Source organism: Stenella coeruleoalba (genome assembly GCF_951394435.1).
Source record: "Stenella coeruleoalba genome assembly, chromosome: 5".
Taxonomy (NCBI): Eukaryota; Metazoa; Chordata; class Mammalia; order Artiodactyla; family Delphinidae; genus Stenella; species Stenella coeruleoalba.
This window is the reverse complement of record NC_137150.1, coordinates 19,224,929-19,240,935: the sequence shown is the minus strand read 5'-3', so window position 1 is coordinate 19,240,935 and position 16,007 is coordinate 19,224,929. Positions and strand designations below refer to the sequence as shown.

General features: G+C 42.4%; 1 protein-coding gene across 1 annotated transcript in view; it reads left to right on the top strand.

Moving 5' to 3' along the window:
• GYG1 (glycogenin 1) overlaps positions 1–16,007 on the top strand; it is a 38,268-nt gene that overhangs the window by 6,583 nt on the left and 15,678 nt on the right. Inside the window, 1 exon segment of the mRNA XM_079921824.1 lies at positions 14,027–14,153. Coding sequence (XP_079777950.1) covers positions 14,027–14,153 — 127 coding nt within the window.

Genomic DNA, 16,007 nt, shown 5'->3' with positions numbered 1-16,007 from the left:
TTTTTAAGGAACCTCCATACTGTTCTCCATAGTAGTTGTATCAATTTACATTCCCACCAACAGTGCAAGAAGGTTCCCTTTTTCCCACACCCTCTCCAGCATTTGTTGTTTGTACATTTTCTGATGATGCCCATTCTAACTGGTGTGAGGTGATACCTCATTGTAGTTTTGATTTGCATTTCTCTAATAATTAGTGATGTTGAGCAGCTTTTCCTGTGCTTCTTGGCCATCTGTGTTTCTTTGGAGAAATGTATATTTAGTTCTTCTGCCCATTTTTGGATTGGGTTGTTTGTTTTGTTAATATCGAGCTGCATGAGCTGTTTATATATTATGAAGATTAATCCTTTGTCTGTTGATTCATTTGCAAATATTTTCTCCCATTCTGAGGGTCGTCTTTTTGTCTTCATTGTAGTTTCCTTTGCTTTGCAAAAGCTTTCAAGTTTCATTAGGTCCCATTTGGTTTTTTTTTGTTTTTATTTCCATTACTCTAGGAGGTGGATCAAAAAAGATCTTGCTGTGATTTGTGTCAAAGAGTGTTCTTCCTATGTTTTTCTCTAAGAGTTTTATAGTGTCTGGTCTTACATTTAGGTCTCTAATCCATTTTGAGTTTATTTTTGTGTATGGTGTTAGGGAGTGTTCTAATTTCATTCTTTTCCATGTAGCTGTCCAGTTTCCCCAGCACCACTTATTGAAGAGACTGTCTTTTCTCCATTGTATATTCTTGCCTCCTTTGTCATAGATTAGTTGACCATAGGTGCATTGGTTTATCTCTGGGCTTTCTATCCTGTTCCATTTCTGTTTTTGTGCCAGTACCATATTGTCTTGATTACTGTAGCTTTGTAGTATACTCTGAAGTCAGGGAGTCTGATTCCTCCATCTCTGTTTTTTTCCCTCAAGACTGCTTTGGCTATTCGGGGTCTTTTGTGTCTCCATACAAATTTTAATTCTAGTGCCACTGGTAATTTGATAGGGATTGCATTGAATCTGTAGATTGCTCTGAGTGGTATAGTCATTTTCACAATATTGATTCTTCCAATCCAAGAACATGGTATATCTCTCCATATGTTTGTGTCATCTTTCATTTCTTTCATCAGTGTCTTATAGTTTTCTGCATACAGGTCTTTTGTCTCCCTAGGTAGGTTTATTCCTAGGTATTTTATTCTTTTTTGTTGCAATGGTAAATGAGAGTGTTTCCATAATTTCTCTTTCAGATATTTCATCATTAGTGTATAGGAATGAAAGAGATTTCTGTGCATTAATTTTGTATCCTGCAACTTTACCAAGTTCATTGATTAGCTCTAGTAGTTTCCTGGTGGCATCTTTAGGATTCTCTATGTATAGTATCATGTCATCTGCAAACAGTGACAGTTTTACTTCTTCTTTTCCAATTTGTATTCCTTTTATTTCTTTTTCTTCTCTGATTGCCATGGCTAGGACTTCCAAAACTATGTTGAATAATAGTGGCGAAAGTGGACATCCTTGTCTTGTTCCTGATCTTAGAGGAAATGCCTTCAGTTTTTCACCATTGAGAATGATGTTTGCTGTGGGTTTGTCATATATGGTCTTTATTATGTTGAGGTAGGTTCCCTCTGTACCCACTTTCTGGAGAGTTTTTATCATAAATGGGTGTTGAATTTTGTCAAAAGCTTTTTCTGCATCTACTGAGGTGATCATATGGTTTTTATTCTTCAATTTGTTAATATGGTGTATCACTTTGATTGATTTGCATATGTTGAAGAATCCTTGCATCCCTGAGATAAATCCCACTTGTTCATGGTGTATGATCCTTTTAATGTGTTGTTGGATTCTGTTTGCTAGTATTTTGTTGAGGATTTTTGCATCTATATTCATCAGTGATATTGGTCTGTAATTTTCTTTTTTTGTAGTATCTTTGTGTGGTTTTGGTATCAGGGTGATGGTGGCCTCATAGAATGAGTTTGGGAGTGTTCCTTTCTCTGCAATTTTTTGGAAGAGTTTGAGAAGGATTGGTTTTGGCTCTTCTCTAAATATTTGATAGAATTCACCTGTGAAGCCATCTGGTCCTGGACTTTCGTTTGTTGGAAGATTTTTAATCACAGTTTCAATTTCATTACTTGTGATTGGTCTGTTCATATTTTTTATCTCTTCCTGGTTCTGTCTTGGAAGCTTATATCTTATTTAGCAATACGTTACTAAATAACCAAGAGATCACTGAAAAAATCAAAGAGGAAATCAAAAAATACCTAGAGACAAATTGCTATGAACACATGATGATCCAAAACCTATGGGATGCAACGAAAGCAGTTCTAAGAGGGAAGTACATAGCAATACAAGCCTACGTCAAGAAAAAAGTAAAATCTCAAATAAACAATCTAACCTTACACCTCAGTAAACTAGAGAAAGAAGAACAAACAAAACCCAGAGTTAGTAGAAGGAAAAAAATCATAAAGATCAGAGCAGAAATAAATAAAATAGAAACAAAGAAAACAATAGCACAGATCAATAAAACTAAAAGCTGGTTCTTTGCGAAGGTAAACAAAATTGATAAACCTTTAGCCAGACTCATCAAGAAAAAGAGAGGACTGAAATCAATAAAATTAGAAATGAAAAGGGAGAAATTACATTGGACACTGCAGAAATACAAAGCATCCTAAGAGACTACTACAAGCAACTCTATGCCAATAAAATGGACAACCTGGAAGAAATGGACAAATTCTTAGAAAGGTATAACCTTCCAAGACTGAACCAGGAAGAAATAGAAAATATGAACAGACCAGTCACAAGCAATGAAATTGAAACTGAGAATAAGCCACTTTTTTTTTTTTTTTGTGGTACCCGGGCCTCTCACTGTTGTGGCCTCTCCTGTTGCGGAGCACAGGCTCCGGACGCGCAGGCCAAGCGGCCATGGCTCACGGGCCCAGCCACTCCACAGCATGTGGGATTCTCCTGTACCGGGGCACGAACCCGTGTCCCCTGCATCGGCAGGCGGACTCTCAACCACTGTGCCACCAGGGAAGCCCTAAGCCACTTTTTTTTAACAACAACAGTAAATCACACACAACAAGACAATACTGATGGTTAGCATGCAAAATAAGCTCTTTTAAAAACTAATGTTCAGAATCTTTTGAATCAAGAAGAGACCCAGTTGTATCTATGAAGAAGGATTTGCACTAAGGAGATGCCCTCTCAGCAGTGACTCACTATTAGATACTTGACGTTGTGACAGACGCCCAGGTGAGGAACATGGGGGTGGCCAGAGGCCTGTGCCAGAGGCTTCTTTCCTTTCCCTTCCCTCTCCAAGAGCAGATATGAGATCTGAAGTGAGTAGATCTTTCTAAACTAGCAGGAACAGCCATCCTCAGTTGACCCAAGGTTCAGCCCTGGGTACAGATATGAGGACTCATTTCCATTAACTAGTTGTAAAGTTAAAAATCAAAATTTCAAATCTAAACTTTTCGAATTAAAAGAGTACATCTAATCGTTTGTCCGATTGCTGAAATTAAGAGATTGGAAATTAGAACATTTTTAGTTATACGTGAAATTGTGTTGTTGCTGTTCCCAGAAATTGAATTCTGTTTCGTGTTTTGAGGATTTGGGATATGCAGCTCTTTGAAATGTCCTTGAAAAGAACAAAGAAATTTAAGTCTCAGTCTTGCTTCACTGTTTGGTTAGTTTGTATTCTACACCAGTAGTGCTGAACCTGGGGTAATTTGGTCCCCCAGGGGGCTTTTGGCAATGTCTGGAGACTCTGTTGGTGGTCACAAGTGAGTGGAGAGGGCTCTACTGGCATCTCGTGAGTGGAGGCCAGGGCTGCTGCTAAACATCGTACAATGCATGGACAGCCCCTGCACCAAAGAATCATCTGGCTCAGGATGTCAGTAGTGAGAAAATCTGCTCTATGTCAAGTCGTTACATGCCCTAAAGCAGTGAGCCGGAGTTTCTGAACCGTCATGAATGGTAGCGTCCGACAAGAAACGCCTTCTTACTTTAAGCAACCTTAAGAAATAATGTGTTGAGTGATCACTGTGGTTACGGCCCAATGTCACTTCTTCACTTTCCTGGCTTTTTTTTAGCTCCTACTTTCCTTTCGTATAAGGAATGAAAGCTGTATTGGTATGTTAGTTCAAAACATGTATTCCTTATTTCTGCTGCTCGCATGAAAATCGTTACCTTTGCACAGAAGGGAGATAGGAGTATTTTTAGCGGAAGTCCACTAACCTTAAGTCTTAACCTTCCGACTGTGGCTGAAGCGTCAGCGTGTGGCTTTCTTCACCTCCTGTCGTTAAATGTAAAGGAAGTAGTGTAACCCTGCCAGAAATTCCGTGTAAATTCTCAGCTCCAGTAAGTGAGTCATATTCTAATGTAGATCCAGCTGCCTACAATCCACACGGCTGCAATTGCCTAAGGAGGATTCGATTTTATTGTTGCAAGATAAGAGTTTGGATACCCAACAGTAGTGTGCCGTGATCAATTACCCAGGTTACAGTTTCAGAGTATAAAACGAATTAACTAGCTGGCAGAGACCAATCGTGTACCTTGTTCTAGAACCAAGAGGTACTAGAGGAGTTGACGAATTCGTTGTTAAGAAGCAAGAACATGTGAAAAGTGCTTAACTAGAAAGCACTTTCTGCTCTTTCGGCCAGAATCTGAAACAACTGGGAGAGCCTGTGCCTGCTAGCACGTTCGTTATTCAGCAGCAGGGTTTCCAGCAGCTGGTCCTTCCGTAAGGTATTCCGTTTACTGGCTCCTTGGTGGCTAAGGATTGGAATTTTTTCTGTTAGTAGAAATGCTTAGTTGAAGCAGTTGAAAATTCAACTATGCAGATAGGAACTTTTGGTTATTCTCAATATAGTGTTTAAATTCAACTGAAAAATAAAGCAGCGGCTGTTAAATGAAATGTTTTTTCGCTTGATGTGTTCCGGAGAAGCTTTACCTACTCATCAAAGAAAGCGCGCTGCGTACCATGGGAGCGTGCTCCTCTGTGAAGGGATTTACCATCCTGTTGAATCCATATCTGTGTGACATGAAGACTTGTTGGACTTACACTTAATAAAATATTTCTTTGTAAGCTACATCCTTTTCTGGTGCTTTGCTTGCTTTGCTTCAGGCTCTCAATGCAGTGCCCTGTCTTGTGTGGATGTCATGCCATAGGCACGGAGATGAGCGCTTTCAGGTGTTTCCTTTCACCTTACCGTACATTTTCTCATATGCACAGTATCTCCCCACCGTCTCCCACCCCCAGTTTTACTGAACAGGGGGTCTTAAGTCCCAGCATTTTTAGACTGATACTAAAGAAAACCTATTCGCAGATGACTGTCTCAGTCTGAATGTCTTGCAAGTCCTGCTTAATCTCCTGTATACATGCATCGAGAACTGATGGGATCTGGTGTCCACTGACGAGCCACCGGGCCTCTGATGGCTGAGTATCTGCAGCTGCTTCTGCAGCCCTTCTAACGTGAAAGAATGTGGCTTGTCAGGCTTCTCATCACCAGTGCTCTAATCACACCCCACCCTCGCCTCTGGCCAAGAGAATAATCCTAACATGGCAGATCATGCTAGGTACCTTGACATCTCTTTTTTCCTTCCTCAATATCTAGAGTGTTAGAATTTCAAACTAGTGACTTCATACCTAACTTACGGCTGGCATTTAATTTCCCACAATGAAGTGTCTAAGTTTCCTATACTGTTAATATTTGCAAACTATCTTGGCACTTACTTCATAACCGAAGTTATATGTTTCCTGAAGAGTTGTACAACAGCTATTGGGAAATACATACACTAACATTTTATAGACTGTGACAAGATAAGGTCAACTTCAGGATTTAGCAGTGAGAAGGCAAGAGGTCAAGGTTTCGTAGGTACTAGTCAGCAGTCTTGCCTCCACGTACTCATGTGATCCCCTTGATTCCTCATTTGACGAAATCAATCTGGATGCAAGTTGAGATTTATTTCCTTTCTCCCCGTGACTCCAAGGTATCCTAAATTACAGGTGCCTGTACAGTTGAAGAGTTTAGTGCTTGAAAATTGCTGTCTATTAAATTTCATTTGCATATGTTAGTTTTAAAAACCTAAGTAAAAAAAGAGGAATTCATATTTTCCAACTTGAAGTAACCATTTTTTTAAAATCTTGGAATTCATTAGTGTAACCTAAATACTCAAAACTTTTTTTTCTGGAATAATGAAATTTTGGTCTGTAGTTGAGTTTTCAAAAAAAAAATAGGACAGAGTAAATTGGTGATAGAATATTAGTTATGGTTTTCTTTCAGCAGAACCTAAGATCCTCTGTGAGGTCATTAAAACTGTGTGTTACATATTCTAATTTAAGTGGTCACTGAGACCCTTAAACTGAACATTTTTTTCCTGTGCTTGGAAATATAATAAACCAGGAGAGTACAGTAAAGTGATTTTTTTTTTTTTTTTTCGGTACGCGGGCCTCTCACTGTTGTGGCCTCTCCCGTTGCGGAGCACAGGCTCCAGATGTGCAGGCTCAGCAGCCGTGGCTCATGGGCCCAGCCGCTCCACGGCACGTGGGATCTTCCCGGACCGGGGCACGAACCCGTGTCCCCTGCATCGGCAGGCGGACTCTCAACCACTGCACCACCAGGGAAGCCCTACAGTAAAGTTTTAAAATAATTTTTAACAGAAAATATTTGGCGGTGCTATCTATTAAAGTGTAAAATTGACCCCAGTGCTACCTTCCCTAATCTTTGCAATTAGTTTGGATTCAAGCTGGATCTGCCCAAAAAAGGAATGAAGGAGAAAGGTATTCCCAGATAGTACTTGTCTTGTTCAAACCAAATGAGCGCAGACATTCAGGTGTGTCTCACCTGGTTCCCTGACTTGATAGGTTCCACTCTGACAGGTGCTCGTGGTAAGCTTTTCCAGCTGCCCACACACTAGACTGCTTGTGGCCCTTAAACTATTTTATCAGTTGCTTTGAAAATTACTCTCTTCTTTTGCATTTCTATCGTTTAATTGATAGTTTGGGTAGTATCTTGAATAAGTAAAGATGAAAAGCAAAAGTCATAACATGTAGTAGCAAAATAAATGAGTACACACAAGTTTTATGTTAAGAGCTATTTTTATCTCATTGTACCCTTGAGTATTTTTTTTTTTTTAGCCATCTGTTTCTTTCTAGCCTTGTAACCAGAAGAGATCATGAACCTTGTGAGAAATAGAGATGGTGGAAAGGACTAAAGTGCTATAGGCTCTTAGGCTGGTCATTTTACTTCTTCATTTATTCCTCAACAGTTCTGTGAAGTAGTCATTCATTTACTTATTAATATATTAATTCAACAGATATCTATTGAAGGCCTGCTGTATAGCTACTACTGGGCACCCAGTGTTGATACAGTTAGGACAGCCACTTGCCCAGTATCCCTGAGCTGGTGGCAGAGCCAGGTCTGGACCAGACAGTTGATGCTGTGGCTGGGTTATGTGAGTGTCGTTTTGTCCCTTCCCTCGCAATTACCCCACACTGCAGCAGTCACGAAAATGTATCAGAGAATGATACGGGATACAGGAAAATCTCTATTACACTGGATTTATTACAGATTAATTACTTAAAATTCATTCCCCTGAATAAGTAGAGACAGCAGCTGATAAATTCCTCATTTTAGAAATGAAGACACGGAAGCTTATGTCTTCTAGCTCTACAGCTGCTGTTCCTCCCTGCTAAACTGGAATGTCTAGAAATATTTTGTCTTTTTTTAATTGTTAAACTATTGGATGCATTTTATTTTATTAATGAGATATAGTCGATTCACCGTATTATGTATCAGGTGTACAACATAGTGATTCACAATTTTTAAAGGTTATACTCCACTTACAGTTATCATAAAATATTGGCTGTATTCCCTGTGCTGTACAGTGTATGCTTGTAGCTTATTTATTTAATACATAGTAGTTTGTACCTCTTAATCCCCTACCCCTGTCTTGCCGCCCTCCCTTTCCCTCTCCCCAGTGGCAACCATTAGTTTGTTCTCTCTGTCTCTGAGTTACTTTGTCTTTTTAAATCAGCAGCACAGTTGATAGTCTCATATTGTTTTGTGGGTCTGGAAGTATTCTTAGAAATGATTACTCTTGTCTTTATTTCTATAATCCATTCCTGTAGTATTTAAAAAAATCATTTGAGCTCCTAATCTGGTGAAGATACTAAGTTTAAGGGCTAGGAATAGACTGGTAAATAATACAGATTGTATCCCTGCCTCTATAAAGCTTGTACATATTTTATGAGACCGTACAATTAATTATGTCACCATGATTCTGAAAAATGCAGAGTGCTAAGAGACTCTAGACTAGGAGGACCTGCCTTAAACTGAGAAAGTGAAATTTAAACCACAAATAAGTGTTCCCTTGCATCTATATTATTATTTAATAGCTTGATTATTAAAATCTATATTTTTAAAGGTGAGAAACAAAAGCTGTAACATGAAATGGTAAAATAAATCGGTGGTTCTTGGCTTAAATGGATTGAGGCCAGTGAGATGCAGTGATGCTGAGACCAGAGCTCCAAGTACCTGGATTCCCATGAGGCACCTGGGCTTAATCCGATGATCCTTAGTAAACCTCGTGGAAATACCCCCAAGCGCTGGACCGTTCACGAACTGTAACTTAGTAGACTTGGCATGCTGTCTGGAGGCCGCAGTGATGATACTTGCCAAGCATATTATAGGAAGTCAGTGTTAAGGTGTGAGTCACATTTTCATTTCGGCGCTTGTCTATACCTCTCTTATAGTATTAAGCACATTTTGCTTTAAATTACTTTTGCTTGGTTTATGTTCCTCTACCCCCTGATTAGATTGAGAACCATTTGAGAGCTGGAACCTGTCTTATTCATCATCCTATCATGCCTACACCTAATTTCTATATCCTCAGACATTTTCTGTATAAATGACATTTCTGAGAGTTATATTCTCTGATATAATCAAATAAAAAAGGAGTCATTCTCTAAAAGACTCTAGACCAGTGCTACTCAGAGTTTAACATGCAAACACATCACCTGGGGATTCAAATGCGGATTCTGATTCTGTAGGTCTGGGGTGGGGCTTACCATTCTGCATTTCTAGCAGGCTCCCAGGTGATTCCCCTGCTCCTGGATCCTAAACTTTGCTTTGAGGGGACCATTTCCTTGGGGCTGAGAAACTAGGGTTCATGTTTAAACCAAAGTTGACCCACCCTCCCTGCTATCCACAGTAGGCAAGCCAGCTGCCAACAAACTGTGGAAAAGCACACAGACTACATAAGCATTGAACAAGTGCACAAATTTAAAAAACAGCACTCAACTCCATTTCTGTCTCATAAAATAATGGCCACCGTTTCTGATAAATACTGTGATATGTCCATGTTTACCAAGTTCATGACTCTGGTCAAAAGACCTGGAAAATACCGGGTGGTTGTAAGCTTATTACTGGCTCTTGGCCAGCCTGGGGGAAGGAAGATATGGAATCTGATATTAGCTTTTGGTTGCAAAACAGGTGCCGTGTGTCTCTTGTTCCATTTCCTATCTGTCTCTCACCTGTGTTGCCACACCCTTGCCTGCTGGATCACAGCTGCTGGCATGTCTGCTATCATGCTTGTTGCTTCTGAGCTGATTGAGATTAAAAGTGTCTTAACCTGTCACAATAAATAAAGCTGCCTCTGGAAGCCTGACCAGAATGTACTGGGCAAAAGTCCTGGGGTTTTCGTAGTGAAAACGCAGCAACCTTCATGACATCCTTGTATGTGTTGTAGCACAGATGTGCTTAGATTTGCATTCTGCTTTAAATTGTGCTCTAATTCAGGGACTTTTAAAGAGAGGATATTGATAACACCACACAGATTGTTTTTAGTGAAACGAAAAGGTTGTTTTGCCTGACTTTGAGATGTAGACTTGTGTATTTGGAAAAAGATGGTTAGAATGCTGAATTTAAACATTATTTAAGAAGCCACAGACTTCTAGGTGGTGTTTAATTCTATTTTTAATCCACAATTTTTGGCTAAATGGTGACCCTTCGTAGTCACATAATGATGAGGTCAGTGGCCACGGAAGTTTCATGGTCTGTATGTTCTGTGCCCTGTAGACGCAGGGTCCTTGTTGAGTGTTGAAGGGTTTGCCAGTGCAACGTGTACCGTGGATGCACACGTCTCCTGCCCTGCCTCTTCCACTTCTTGCTTGTTTCCTGTCCTACCAGTGCCACTCAGCCCTGCCGTGGCACACGGCCGAGGGACTGATGGTATTTGTAGGGTACCTGAGGGTCAAAGGGAACAGGCTGGCCAGCCAGGGGCTCTGAGGGATCAACAGCTCTGACTCCTGTTTCTCAGGCTCACCCTGTCAGACTGGGAAGTTCTGCTTTACAACTACTATTCCAACGTCATGGAATTAGATTTCTTCACTGCATTACATGAGGTCGGTGGTCATTTTAAGTGGAAATGCTTCATTTTCAAAAGGTCTTTAAAATGTGGCAGGAAAAAACAAGTAGTAGAAAAAAATACATATATGATGCCCAGTTTTACAAAGTTCAAAAACAAGTGGAAATACATATATTGTCTGGAGATACACACATGTGATAAAGGAAATCAAGATAATTACAAACAAAATTCATGATAAGTAGTTACTTGTGGGGTGGGGGGCTCTGAGATGGGATTAGGGAGCCCGCACAGAGAATTTAACCAGTATTGGTAATGTTTGAGTTTTTTAGTTGGCTATTGGGGATGTGTAGTGTTATTATTAGTATGCTTTGTAACCTACACTTACATTTTTCTTTTGATAATATATTTCATAATGAAAATAAATAAGTGCAAATGTTTGGAAAGAAACGGTCTTGGCACAATTCTCATTCTTGCCCCAATTGTATTATTAATATTTTAGAATTACAAAAATAACATAACAATATTAAGGAAAAGTCAGGGGGAGGGAACATCTGTTATCACCAGTCCCCTCACACAATTACTGTTATTTTCTTCTAGTAGGAATGTTTATGTTCTTAGTTACAATCATGTTATATGTCATTGTATATCTGTATATTATGCAGTGGACTCATGGTCTTTAAAACCACTGGTTTTAATGGCTGAATAATATTCAGGGAGTGATGAGTATCACAGTGTACTAACCATTCCTCTGTGGTGGAATATTAAAGTTTTCAACTTTTCTGCTGTTAACAAACATCTTCACGGTTCTTGCATTCATTCTACAAATAACTTACCCATTTGTAAGGCATTCTGCTACCTGCTAGAATTACAGTGGTAAGCAAAAAGAGCCATAATCTCTGTCCCTGTGGAATGTAGAATCTAATGACTAACAGTTCTTGATGGTATTTTGCATTTTAGCTACATTAATCCTCAGACTTTTAAAGAAACTTTTTATTTTGAGAGAATCGTAGATTTACAATGCAGTTGTAAAAAACAGTATAGAGAGACCCCATATACCCTTCACCCAATTTCCCCCAGTGGTAGCATCTTGTATAACTGTAATTCCACAACAGGAATTGACACATTGATACAGCCCACCAATCGTATTCAGACTTCACCAATTTTACATGTATTCATTGGTGTCTGTGTGTGTGTATATGTTTTCCATGCAATTTTTTCACATGTGTAGATTGGTGTGACCACCACCACCATCAAGGTACAGAACTGTTCCGTCACAGGGGTCCCTCTTGCTACCCTTTTGTAGCCGTGGCCTCTACTCTCCCTCTCCCCCTCCCTCACTGCTGGCAACCACAGATCTGTTCTCTGTCTTCATAATATGGTCATGTGAAGGATGTTGTACAGATGGGATCATAACAGTATGTAAGCTTGCAGGAAGGGAGTTTTTCACTCAGCATAATTCTCTTGAGATCCGTGTAAGTTGCTGCGGTATCAATGATCTGTGCCTCCTTATTGCTGAGTAATATTCAGTTGTACGGAGGTGTCACACTCATAAACCTGTGGAGGGACACTTCGGCTCTTTCCAATTTTGCAATATTACCTATAAAGCTGCTATGAAGAGTTCCGCAACCATTATTTTGATGTTTATGTATAAAAGGAAATTGTTATAGTAAGGCTTTAGGCTTCCGTACCTCAGCCATCAGTGTCTGTGCCCACATCTGGGGGACTTCATAGGATCCAAAGTCAGCCTCTGATGAGTGGTGTCGTGTTTTGGCTTAAAATTTTATGTCTCAAAATACGTTAATTTGTCTGTGTAGCTAAAATCTTCTGTGTAGCTAAACAAGTAAAGCATATCCTGATGCCATCCTTATTGTCCTTCAGAATTTTCAAGGGTGAAACCTTGATCCTCTGTTGAGCTATTTGTCCCTTGAGGAATGTGGACCTGTCAGAGCCTCCTCATACAGAAGGGTCACCCCATGGACATTTGTTCAGTGAATGCCTTTGAGCCATAGAGTTGATCGAGGGTATTTGGAAAGGATGGGCTACACAGAGGCTAGGTAAGGTACATTTGGACTTTAAACCTAATGCCCCAATCTTACTGCTTAGTTCCAAACACTAAATACCTCTCCAGATTTTTAAAGTCTCTTTCAAAACCCAGAAAAACCAAATAATAATGACAGCCAGTTGGACCTGCTGTACGTTTAGAAAGGAAACTAGGTCTCAGGGCAGAGCAGACCAAGGAGGGAAGTAACTGTGCAGTATACCAGCCTCATACTTTGAAAGAGCAGGGTTCTCCTTGCCTGTCACCCGCCCCCCTACACACATGTGCACACACATACACACCCCCACAATCCCGAGCTGTTGTTCCGCTGCACGGGAGACTGGTTCTGGGCGTGTTTCCTGAAATCTTGTAAGCCTAAGACGGGAAGCACGTGGGCTACGTGGGGGAATGTGTTTTCAGATGGCTTGGTGACTGTTTGGTTACTTGTATAGTTATGATTTAGGTCAGATACTTAGCTGTTTTGGTTTTTATTGCTTTTAATTCTTTTGAATGCATGGCCGTGGCCCTCACTTTCCCCCAGGTCTGAGCAAGCACTGTGCAGTGTGCTAGTGGCCGACCCTGACCCTGGCCCCGTGAGGACTGACCTCCACCTGCCCGGAGGCGTGGTCGGCAGCAGGAGGGTGTGCCGGGGTGACGTGGCCTGCCGTCCGTCAGCCTTCCATCGACGCTGGGGGCTCCAGAAACAGTTCCAGAGTTTATCCCAAACTGAATTATCCCAGTTGGCCCTCTTTTGCTTTTGACTTCTTTTTCTGTCCCATTGCTCTTAACATAAGTCTAAAATCTTTAACTGGGGATGAAGTCTAAAATCCGAGCCCAGTGTGGTCTAATCAGTCCCTGCCTCTCAGAGACTCGCCTGGTGCCAGGCGACCCCCGCCCTGCTCTGCAGTCCACTTACCCAGGCGGCCTTCCAGGTCTTCCTTCTGTAGCTGCATGTCCTGCCCACCTCAGGTCTGTGGTGCTGTGTGTTCTGCCTGGAGCACCGTCAGCCCTCCTTCTCTCCACCTGCATTTGTCAAGCCCTCCTGTGTCCCCCTCAGATCTCGGCCGAAATACAGCTTCCTTGTGGAAGCCTTCCCGGCCCATTAGACCTGGCCTCAGGCCACTCGCACGTGCCTCGTAGCAGCCGGTACTCTCCTTCACTGCCCTCATCCCCGTGTGCGATGGTGTTGTTGACTCTTGATTCGCTGATAGCAGTGCCTCCCACCCCCACTCCACCCACACCGTCATAGACATGATGACCGTGTCGCTGTTCACGGTTGACTGTCCGGCGCCTGGTGCAGTGTCTGGCACATAGTAGCTGCTCAACCAATATTTGTTCAGTTAATGAATTAACTTAGGGAAGTGGCCACCCGCTAAAATATCCTTAGGAGGTCTAACACGGAATTTATTATTTTAAAAATAGAATTAGTGGGAATTCTCTGGCAGTCCAGTGGTTAGGAGTCCGTGTTCTCACTGCTGAGGGCCCAGTTCAGTCCCTGGTCAGGGAACTAAAATCCCACAAGCTGTGTGGTGTGGCCAAAAAAAAAAAAAAAAAAAAAAAAGGAATTAGTACCTGTTTGTAAAGGTCCAGTTATGTATTCCTATAAAATTGCTGACCCGTCCTTGGAGTATGTGACTGTAATGCATTTTTTTCTTCCAGGTGGGGACCAGGGTTTACTGAACACGTTTTTTGGCAGCTGGGCAACAGCAGATATCAGAAAACACCTGCCATTTATTTATAACCTAAGCAGCGTTTCTATATACTCCTACCTCCCTGCATTTAAAGCGTAAGTGCAAAGGGTTTAACTGTCTTGGGGGCTGGTGAGGGCAGGAGGGTGGGGTTTAAGATTTTTGGGGTGCCTTGTCATTCTTTGGGCAATAACAGATGAAGGCTTTGGGGGAAGTCTTTTTTTCTTGTAAGAAACTTGGCTGTAATGGGAGGAGGCCTTGATGTTATTCATCACTTTATGTTTGGAGTAACCCAGAGGGCACTTAGCTGCCCGTGGGAAAAGGTTCCACTCGGTTCCTGGGGGGCCTGGCCCTCTGATGAATCATCTGTGTGTCGTGATCAAGAACACTGACTGGGGGCTTCCCTGGTGGCGCAGTGGTTGAGAGTCCGCCTGCCAATGCGGGGGACGTGGGTTCGTGCCCTGGTCCGGGAAGATCCCACATGCCGCGGAGCGGCTGGGCCCGTGAGCCATGGCCGCTGAGCCTGCGCGTCCGGAGCCTGTGCTCCGCAACGGGAGAGGCCACAACAGTGAGAGGCCCGGGTACCGCAAAAAAAAAAAAGAACACTGACTGCTGACAAACTCAGCCTCTGCCTCATACCACCTGCTGAGCCTCAGCTCTGTCAGAGGAGGGTGTGAACAGCTCCCTCCGTGGTTGTGGTGCAGATGACACAAGATGCTAGCAGCAGTGTGGTGTCAAGGTCAGTAGCAGGGCCTGTGGAGCTGGACTGCCTCACTTGACATCCTGGAGAAGCCACTTCCTGGATGCTCACTAGTTACTGAACTTGCAGTGTAGTGGACCTTGGGCTTTGCTGCTCAACCCTCTGCCTCAGTGTCCTCCAGAGGTGATTGTGAGGCATTCATGTGAAGAGGTAAAAAGAGAGCCTGGCCTACCCTTAGTAGGTAGCAAGTGACGGGTCCTCTCTGTTCGGAAGGTGGTCTAGCAATACGAGTGAGCCCTCAGCCAGAGAGGCAGGACACACGTCCTCACCCTGCCGTTTCCCTACCGTGTGGCTTAGGCTCTGGGCCTCAGGTCTGCTGGCGTGCAGAATGAGGCGGGCAATAGTCCCTTCCTCGTTGGGCTGTCAGGGTGGAGTGAGTTCATACACACAAAATGCTCGGTGCACGTATGTTTTGGGCAGCATGCTTATTTTGCACTGTTCCTGGTGCATTTCTAATTCAGCAACTGATAGAGCCTAGTAACAGCGCTTGTCTCACGGTGAGGGCCTGGGCCCTGTCCTTTAGCCTTTGACTCATTTGTGTGGAACCAAGAAGATGATTCAGGTTTCGTGAGCGGAGGCCAAGCTGTCAGATGGATCCTGAGACACAGCCGTGAGCAGCGACGCTCTTCGCTGAGTGGGGCTGGGCTCTCTGATCTCCATCCCGCATGGGCACACGGCTGAGTGAGCAGAAAGCAAAGGGCCTCTCACTCCTCCTATTTCATTATCCAAAGTCCCCTCTAGAAGCCTTGCCCCCCCATTAACGAGCATGCCTGGCTTTCTGTGGCAGAAATGTTTCTTTTTCAGTTCTTTTGTGGGTAGACTCTGTCAACGTCCCCCGGATAAAGAGGACAAGTATCTTGTGTTCTTTCCTCCCTCCCTGTTGTCTTGGCATATGTCTCTGACATGTTACAGGCTCTTGATTCTCTTCCCTTTCCAACACAAAACAGGCAGACTCTCAAACATACCAGCTGTGGTCTGTGTAAAGCAAACAGAACGGGATTCACTATCATGGGATGGAATATAGGAGAAGCATTATTTTCTCCTCTGGTCCTCGGCCTTCTAGAGTACAAGCCTGTCTTGCTTGGAAGTGTGGCCTGACTCTTTTTTTTCTTTTTTTTTTCAGTTTCAGATGTACAGCAGAGTGATTCAGTTACTTTTTTTGCAGATTGTATTCCAATGTAGGTTATTACAA